Below are 9,915 nucleotides of genomic sequence, written 5' to 3'. Positions count from 1 at the left end.
TGTTGTAATTACCCTGATCTAGGCTGGTAGCCGGCCCTTCCGCGTGCAAGCGCAAACAGCGGCATCAGGCAGAACAACGGCGGTGTGCTGCCGAGGCGCTCCCAGAGTCCAGGGAGGGCCTCGGCGGGGAAAGCTGGAGGCCGGATGTGGCCGGCCTCGCGGAGCCTCTCGGCGCTGTCCATACTGATGAGCTCCTCGGCTGACACAGGCAGGCAGAGCGAAGGCGGAGCAGAGGAGGCAGAGGAGGCGCGGAGGCAGGCGGCTGAGCCGCGCACCCGGCTTTGACGTCGCCCAGCTGCGGCTAGCAGCTCGCGCTCTCAGCACGTAGCGCGCAACGTGACCACACACAGCCTCCCTCTCGGGCAGCCCGGCAGCCCGTCCGCCTGCTTTCGGCTTCGCCCTCCTCTTCCACCTCCTCCTCTCGCCTCCGCGGCGCGCACCCCCGCGCACACCCAGGAATTCCGGCCGGCGTCGAGCCCTGGGCGCTCTGCCGCCCGGCCCGGCACCTCTGCCGCAGCTGGGGCCCGACCCGCGGCCACGCAGCTGGGTGTCCTCCTCAGGCGGCCGCTCCCGCGTTCAGCTCTGGATGCCAGCACTACGTTAGCCCAGGCGGGGAACCCCTTCTGCGGCTCCCTCCTCTAAACTCCCGCCTGTCCCGACCGCCCCCACCCCTCCACCTGGCGGGGGCGGCGCGGAAGCCAAGAGGACGCGCGCGGTGCCGGTGGGCACGCGTAGACGTGTGTGCGGATCCGGTCTCTGCTTGGCATTCTCCCTCTTTCGCAAGTGGCGGTGCCTGGACTCTGCTTTCGGCTCCCGGAATTGGTGCGGCCGCCCGGAGCCCCTTCTTCGCTGGCAGGGCGCTCACGGCTATTTTGGAGAACGGTGGTGGCGGCGGTGGCGGCGGCGGCGGCGGCTGAGGCTGGTGCCCGAGAGAGCTCCAGACGCACACTCTGCTCCTCGTCGGTCCCTCTCCTCCTTCTTCCCCCTCCTCCCATCCCTTCCTCCCCACCCCCGTCCCCCTAGCCCCACTCCTCCTCTTCCTCCTCCTCTTCCTCCTCTCCCTGCTCGGCGATGCGAGCCTGTATCGTGTAACAGGATTGGCGTTGCAATGGCAACTGATGGAATGGGGGAAGGCAAGACAGCAGGGCTGGGGGCTCCGGACTGCGGGCGGGCGGGCCGCTGCCGCCGCTTGACGCTGCTCCGGGGACCTTCGCGAGTTACTTTGTAAAGGCGAACCCAGGCGAGGACGCCCCTGCTCGGTGCCCCGAGTCAGAGGCCACTTCCTGCTCCGTGGCTGCCCGCGTCAGGCTCGCACCGCTCGGCACCCCCGGACCCTGGCCCGCGCCCGCTGCCAGCCCAGCGCGCCACCGCCGCCGTAGCTGCGGAGACTCGAGCCCGCTACCCTGAAGAACACTTCGCCTCACGGCCCCCTTCCCATCACGCCCCCTGCTCCTCCCCGGCGTCTGCGATTTTCCCAGGCGCCCGGTGTGAGTGCGGCGTGCGTGTGAGTGTGTGTCGGGGTATTGTGGTGTGTGTGTGTGTGTGTGTGTGTGTGTGTGCATGAGTGTGGGGTGTGCGGGGCTCCTGCGCTCCGCTCACGGACGCCGCCGGGGAAGGACGGACGGACGGCGCTTTCTTCTTCGGCGAGCGGTTCCCGGGCACCTCGGCTCGGCCCGGGCGCGAGTGGAGCGCGCTCGGCTAGCCGCCGGCCTCCGGAAGGTCCCGCTGCGTACCCCCTGGGCTGGATATGTTCATGTTCACGTGAAGATGGATTTAGTGTACGGTCTCGTGTGGCTGCTGACAGTCCTCCTGGAGGGGATCTCTGGCCAAGGAGTATACGGTGAGTGGAATAGCGACGCTATCGTGACCTTGTGATTCTTAAGCAAGATGGGCTGGCGAGCGAAAATGCACGACTCGCACCGTTCCGGGGCCCCTCCCGGCGTGGTGTTTGATTTACACTTCATCACGTTATTGGGAGCGGTAAGGAGGCAGCGAGCGTGCTGCGGATTGGGCTGCAAGCCGCTCCCCCAGCGCCTCGGCTGGGGCTGGGAGTTGGGTCGAGCCGGCAACATTGCACTCTTGCGAATGAGTGGCTTTGCGCTTGATTTATCCCCGCTAGGGCCCCGAGCTCTAGCAGTCTTTGATTTAATAATCATTTGGTTCCTTGCATTGCCGCGGTGTCCGTGCCGCGGTTTCCCCTGAAGGGAAGCTTCGAATGTGACCCCAGTGAGCTTCCCATCCCTCTCTGTCTCCCGCCTTTTCCTTCTCTCCACATTTTCTTTTTCTTCTTTCTCTCTCTCTCTTTTTTTTTTCTTTTCCTTTTTTTTTTCTTGGTGACTGCCTCTATGACTAGATTTTCCGGCTCAGGAAGTGGGGTGACAGTTGAGTTGCGTTCTGCACCAGCGTTGCCATGAACACTGACTTGGGGAGGGGAAAATAGCAGGCAAGACTCTTGATGCCAGACGCAATTAAGGGACATGTTTATGTGAATGGATGAGCAAAATGCATGAATGAACGGATGGCCAAGTCCCCGCGTCTGGGCTCCAGGGCAGGACACCAGCTCGCTGCAACAGGAACACAACCTCAGTTTTCTGGAAAACCCAGGTCTGGGCGGGTTAGGACCAAGAGAAGGGCGAGCTTGTTAATTTGGAGATTTTTAAGTCCTCAGGAGCAAATCCAGGTTCCTTTGCCTGTCAGCAGTTGGCACCCTTGGCTTTCGGGACTGAAAGACTCACACAGACATACCCAGGCTCTGGTTGAAATGTGCGTCTTTTCCTGGGACAAGCAGGCAGTGCCACAAGGGGAACATAACTTTTATCTCAAAGATATGGTAGAGAGGTTAGGAGAATAGCTCTTGAGGGTACAGCAGGCCAAAACTCTCCCACAGCTCCGCCATTGTCCATGTGTGCTGGAAATCAACCTACTACCTTTGTTATCTGTCAAAGTGCTGGGGGGTTTGGACCCCAGCACTGCAGTGCTAGGTCAATGGCTGTTCTGGAGCAAAGGGCATGAGTGTTTGTGGAAATGTCAGAGCTCTCCCTGCAGACCCTCGAACTTAGTGCAGAGAGGGCATGGGTGCAAGGGGACCTTGAATACTCAAACTCTCTGGGAATGTGGTATGCGCCCTGGGTAGATGCTTGGGAAGGGATGTGGGAGATCCCATAGTAGCCTTTACTGTCTCCACTGTGTTCTTCCTGGTCTGAGCAGTGGGAGGGGGTGGTCCGGAGGGGGTCTGGAGCCAGGAACTCCATCTGCCACTCCCCTTTCCTGTCCTCCTAGTTCCCTTTTCAGCATGGGCCAGGAAAATTTCACTTTCTCCCACTTACAGACATCTTAATTTCCTTTCTCTACCCATCCCCTCATTACCAAATGAAAGAGAACTTGCTTGACGGAGGTGGTGGTGGTGGTGGTGGTGTGTTTGTGTTTGTGTGTGTATAAGGGAGATGTTGAGACTCCAGGCAGATCTTACTGCTTGGCTGACAGCAGGAGGTGAGGCACTGAGGAAGACAGGAATTAATTTAGTGCTCTTTTGACTTCTGCTGGTTTCTGGTGTCCCTGAGATGAGAGTGGCTGAGATTCTAGGGATAGAGGAACGCTGAAAGTAGAGGCTTCTCAAGGAGCTGTTCCTTAGAATGAGGGAGTCTGGGTTCCTTTTATCTCATGTCTAAGTCATTTATTTCTTTTCCATTTGTTAGGGCCATCCCAGCTAAATGAATTAAAAAAAAAAAACAAACCTGTATGTGTGTGTGTGTGTAGGAGATAATGAGAAGTTAGAAAGATTGGGGGGACAGGACGTGGGAGAACTCTCTGGATTAGAAAGGCAGGTACCATTTTCCTGTCACTTTTTGTCATTCAGATTATTGTCCTGGCAAGTTTCATGTTGGGCAGTGGAAAAGGGTAAGATCTAGGAGTGGAGATAAGTAGGAAACAATTACATGGAAATAATGCCAATGGTGCTTAACCAAAAAGGGGGAGGCAGTTCTGCTACTGAACTGATACTTGTGATGACAGCGGTGGTCTTGTTTTGTTTGTTTTCTTTTAATATTGATGTGGGTATTAGGCATCTGACTTGGAATAGAATGGGTTTTGTATGGAAATTAATCAGCAACCCTGGTCGTTATAAATGCCACAGCTATTAGGTGGGTGAACAAAATATATTTATGTGTTACTTTTTAAGTATGTCTTAGCACAGGTTAGGTTCTTACAGTGGGAATCCCTAACCTTCAGCATCAGCATCACCTGGGAACTTGTTAGAAAGGCAAATTCTCAGGCCCCCCACCTTTCTAAATCAGAAATTCTGGATGTGGGACCCAGCAGTCTGTGTTCATTACCTCAGGCCATGATGACTGTGATGCTTGCTGAAGTTTGAGAACCACCAATATGGACTTAAAATTTCATTGCGTTGACTTTGTAAATCATGACCTTTCTTAATCTAAAGTAGTTTGAATTTTATTAGTGAAAGTGTGTATAGTGAAGAGAACAGGTTTTTTTTTTTTTAATTTAGGTATAAAATACTGATCAATTGTGAAAAGGACACAGAAGAGTTAGTGTAAGGTTATAGATGTGTTTTGAACATTTTACATGAAAAGCCTTGAAAATGAATAAATAAAAAAGGGCAATTATAAACAGACTTTAAGACCTACATAGGAACTTTGCTACCATAAAAATCTATATCGCTTTATCCTTTTGTCTGTGCTTGCTAATGAAAAACCATTCATGTAACACACAAAGTATTATTTCTTAATTTTGTCTTCTAGTAGCCAGCTTAAAGAAGTAAAAAATATGTGTAAGTCAAGCAAAATTATTTCTTTGCAATCTCAAATTAACTTCTTGATTTAGTAATTCAGGTTTTTTTTTTTAACAGAATATTTGTTTTAAGGCACAGATGATATTATCTTGAGTTCCTATAATCTTCTTTCTCTTATGTTCACTCAACTTGACACCATGTGCAGTACTTATGTGTGAAAGTTTATGCTGTAGACCTAGAACTTATTGTCATTTATCTTGGGATATTGCTCAGCAAACTAACTGTACACTAGCCGAGATTTGCATATGTGTGGCATTTGGGTAAGGGAAATGATCCTTCACTTCCACCTATCTCCTGCCCTCTACCAATAATTTTGATGTCATTTAGAAAAGACATTAAAAAAACTGACATTTTTCCTGTTTATTTCTTAAATACTCTGTATCAGTCATGGCATCGCAGTGATATAAATTGTTTGAAAACACTTCTGAAAGGAAGATCGCAAAAAAAGAATTTTTTATAATAGAGCTGCATCAGAAGAGTTGATGTGGACTTCCTGAAATAACTGTTAACTATTTTGATGGATAATGGTCATTTGGAGATATCTGTATTTGTGTAGTTTTAAAAATCCATTTTCTTGAGTTACAGATTTGACTTTCTTGAATTTTAGATAGTTATTTGCATTCAAATTTTTTTTCCTCAAAATGGTCTTCGAATTTTAGTGTTTTAATTTTAATTTTTCTTACACTGAAAACCAAAGTCATTAAATGAACAATGAAATGGTATCCATTGCTGGCATTATTTTGTTGGACTTCCCTTGTATGAGGTTTAGGATAACTAATTAAACATAGGATCAAAGGTCATCGTAAATCCCACCTATGTGTCTGTTTAACTGAAGTACCTAGAACCAAGTGATCCAAAGCATTTTTCCAGTTTTGAAAGTTTTCTTTGTAAGTTATTCTGTGTCATAAATTGTTTGGGCTATTTAACTATGTTTTCTTTTCTTTTCCTTTTTAAAGATTTTATTTATTTATTTATTTATTTATTTATTTAGCAGAGTGGGGGAAGAGAAGCAGTGGGAGAGAAGGAGAGAGAATCTCAAGCAGACTTCGTGCTGAGCACGGAGAGGAACATGAGACTCCACCTCAGTACCCTGAGATCCTGACCTGAGCCGAAATCAAGAGTCAGATGCTTAACCTACTGAGCCACCTAGGCACTCCCTAACTGTGTTTTCTAGAGATCTCTTGGTAAGGCAGCATACTGAGAATCGTATCTCCTGGTAAACTTCTCAGTTGTTTTGCTAAAGATAAAAACAGCTCTATTGCCACACACTGTATTTTTACTTCTGACCCATCAGGTCCTTAATTTCCAAGGAGGCTCATAAAAGATTATAAATGCATTAGCACAAGACAAATCTACAAATGAAAAACAGAATTATAGTCTCAGTCTGAGTAGTTTTTAATGGGAGCCAAATCAGCCAATGACTGGGTATCCTGAAATGGTTAGTGCACCCTCTATAAATAGCTCCCAGGATGTGCCGGAAGCAATAAACAGAGTAAGCTTATCAAACATACTATAGTCACTCAATTCCAGTAATATCAATTATGGCAAGCTATATTCACTCAATTCCAGTAATGTCAGTTAATATCATATAATTTAGGAATGACATCCCAGGCAGTAGCTATATAGAAAAGAGTTGGTGGAATTGAGAATCAGGGGATAAGGTGAATAGGAAGGGTCTGGAAGGTATTTCAGACTGTCAAGGGATTGAATCTGAATGGATAGATTGACCCAAAAGGTTAGGTGCTCTGGAATGTCTGTTAACCATTACATCCAATCCCAGGATATTGCCATCCTCAGGGCAAATTTGTTCCAAGTGCACTGAATTGTGATTTTTGTCCAGTTTGAGTTTGGAGATCCTATTATATCATATGCTGCTTTTGACTGAACACATATTTAGGATGTCAGCCTGTGGGAGGAGAGGCGGATATGACTTTAATAAGTGTTGCTGAAAAAAAAAAATTGGTCTGAAGCTCTATCACATGAAGTCAGCTTTTTCTGTCTTTCCACTCCTTTACCCCACTGCTCATACACATTCACAGACTAGTATCATCACATCACCACCTTGGCCACCATCACAAGGAAAAGTGACCTGCCCTTTGTAACCAGGATTATTTTTGTTCATTCAGAGTCGTCCTTGCTGGCCACGTTACTGAGAATTTGCAAGTAAAATGGGCAGATTATTTTATGTAGTATTACTTGCTCGGGTCTTATGAATCCCTAGGAAAGTCCTTAAGTGGACTATTAAGTATTTGGATTGAGCAGGTTGTATGTCAAACCTAAGGAATCATTTTCTAGAGAATAAGTCAGAAAGGATTCCAGGGTTCAGATAATTAAGAATCAGAAGTAAACATTTAGAAATGAAGTTCTGGTGAATAAATGTCACAAAATAAATCCAAGGAAGGCATTTTTTTTCATGATCTTGATTTCTTGGCTTAATTTTATTGTCCTTTGTTCTGACTCTTCTTATTGATACTGTAGAATTATTTTGTGTGTGTGTGTGTGTGTTATAAGGTGAACCCCCCGAAGTCTTCTTTGAGAAGCAGGATACAAGTAAAGTTTTCTGAAAGAACATGTTCTGTATTCTTTGAAAAGTTAGTTTTGATGTGATTGTGGTAGCACGTATGGAGATGGGACTTACCAGCATGAGCCTTATGAGTTGAGTTTATGTCTTTTTAAGACAGCATTAGGAACTGTGGTCCTGGGTTGTTTTCCAGCTGTAGAGGTGATTCGTCATTCACATTCTTTGGTCTGGTCCTTGTGCTTTGGGAAGGTCTTGAGAGAGTTGGTTTTAAGGCTTGTAACCTACAAAGGTGGAGGCAAATAGCAAACATACCCACCTTGTTCTGATGTTGATGCTGGTGTTGTTTAGCAGCTGCAGTAAACTAAGGGTATGGGCTCTCAGCTGGGAGCTGAATTGGAGCATGTCTTACTCTCCTTTTAGGCTATTTTGGAAAGATAAGCAGAGTATTGTATTGAGTGCATTTCAGGTATGAATAGGGTGAACATTTTCAGCTTCATTGTAATTGCTGTTAACTGAATAGTCCCACAAAATGAAATTTCATTTCTTTGTCTCAGTGTCAATGTAAATACACAATTTACTGCAGACAGGAATGATGGCATTTGTAGAAAACTGTGTCCTATTTTTATTTTTGAATCCAGTTAATAAACTTCTGGGCCTCTACAATCATAAAGTTGTAAGTGAGCAGAGACTTTAAGATATTATTGAATCTTCCCACTAATTTAAGATACAATATGTCAGTCAAATAGTGGTCTTAGGTTGTTTGTGAGATTTGTTTACAGAAAGAAATTTCACAACTCTTTCAGAATCCAGGCACATCCATTGGATGGATATTTTTTTTTCAACTTACTAATGGAGCCCCTCATGTTCCATTATTGGGGCATGCACTTATTTTCCATTTTATGCTAGTACAGTTCCATTTCTTTCTTAGCTCTACCACCTTGCACTGATGCCAGTTAAGCTCTTTTTATGTTGGTTTCTTTCTACTTTTCCAAGACGCTATGCCTTTTCTAATCTTGGTTTTAAAACACTTCAGTTCCTTTTCTGTTAATATCATTGATTGAATTCAGTAAGATGATTTTTACTTTTTAATCCAAATCATACATTCCCCACAAGTTTATAATCACAGAAAAGGATTTCATATATTAGGAGCATATTTTTGGTCTATTATACATTTACTGTAAGTATATTAATGAAAGACATATTATTAGGTAGGAACAAGGATACTGGAAATTATGACTTAACTTATTCTTGTCTTTTAGTGTGTAATCTTTATAACTTTTCATAAAAATAGGAGACATCAGTTTCTTACTGTTTCCACTCAAAATTATACCAAAGATTGCTGTGTGCTTGACAGATGGGGTCAAGTATGTGACATGTTACCATATCTATAAGCGGCATATTTTTTGTCTTTTTTTTTTTTTTTTGTAATGAGAATGGGAGGGATAAAAAATAATTGAGTGATCCTGTGGAAAGGAAAACATGTCTGTCTGAAAGAGGAAAGGTTGGTTCATAGCCAGGCCTCCTAGAGCCCTAAAGGACAGCACTGAAGGCAGCTGATATCTCAAAGAGGTAAGTAGAAAATAGGATGTCAGCCTGAAAATGCTGTTAGGAAAATGTATCTGCACTTTAAGTAATGGTAAAAGCAAAATCAATTTTTTCTAAAGTAATCAGAACTTTATTCATGTGTGTCAAACAGAAGAAGTGAAATGGTTGCCATCTGACTGAAGAACATCTTCAGGGAGAATTTTCTGATCTGAGAGGGAAAGATGAGGAACTCTTAAATAGAGCCTGTGGTCCCTGTGGACCAGATTATCCTGCCTGCTAATTAATTGTATGACTCAGGTACATAAGGAGAGACAGGAACAGATTAAACATCAAGACATTCTGTCTATTATTTTGAGTAGAACTGTGTACTGAGTTCATACCTTGCCTCAGGTAGATTTCCTCCTGAAGAAGAGGAGGCTCCTGTGAGTATCCTGAGAAGGATAGAAAAATCTGAGGAAGATATGCAGCTTTTTGCAAACTATGGCCAGTAGGGATTCTGCACAGATTCTGGGCAGATGGAGGGGAAGTTCTGGTAATTCAGTCAACAAATTAGTGTATTACTGCTGTGGGTAACACATGTGGCTGCATGAAGGGCTGTGAACGCAGAGAGTTTACAAGTTAATTGAAGAGATAAAACTAAATGGAATATGAAGTAAGACCATGAGAAACATACAAGTTTGTGCCTAAACAAAAGAGAGCAATTACAGTAGGTGTCATGGTTGGAGGAAACTAAAAAAAGCCTATACACCATACGTTGAGCCTTGAAAGTAGGTTGGCATAATATAGGTAACAAAGAAGGAAAAGACATTGCTACAGCGTGGATCCTAGCTGTGGGAATAGTGGTGCAGAAAGAAAAATAACTCTAGAATGCATATCTAAGAAAACCTAAGCTATTTCTCCAAAGTATGCCCCAACTAGAAAGATGTTATCTGTCATTTAACCTCCCCCTTCCCCCACAGAAGTCTGTAAGTCTGGAAAATAAATTTCATTGTGTGATACTGTAGAATTTGCTGAGATATTTAGGTCCACCAGGATTTGGGGT

At 45.2% G+C, this 9,915-nt stretch overlaps 1 protein-coding gene across 1 annotated transcript in view; it reads left to right on the top strand.

The window, feature by feature from the left end:
• Nucleotides 1–1,501: 1,501 nt before the first annotated feature.
• The window catches only part of MDGA2 (MAM domain containing glycosylphosphatidylinositol anchor 2), an 857,254-nt gene continuing 848,840 nt past the window's right edge, over nucleotides 1,502–9,915 (top strand). Inside the window, exon 1 of the mRNA XM_080808952.1 lies at nucleotides 1,502–1,840. Coding sequence (XP_080665078.1) covers nucleotides 1,561–1,840 — 280 coding nt within the window. The 5' untranslated portion in view covers nucleotides 1,502–1,560. The remainder of the gene's footprint in view (nucleotides 1,841–9,915) is intronic.

This window comes from Martes martes (assembly GCF_963455335.1).
Source record: "Martes martes genome assembly, chromosome: 7".
Classification (NCBI taxonomy): Eukaryota; Metazoa; Chordata; class Mammalia; order Carnivora; family Mustelidae; genus Martes; species Martes martes.
This window is presented reverse-complemented; position numbering and strand designations above follow the sequence as displayed.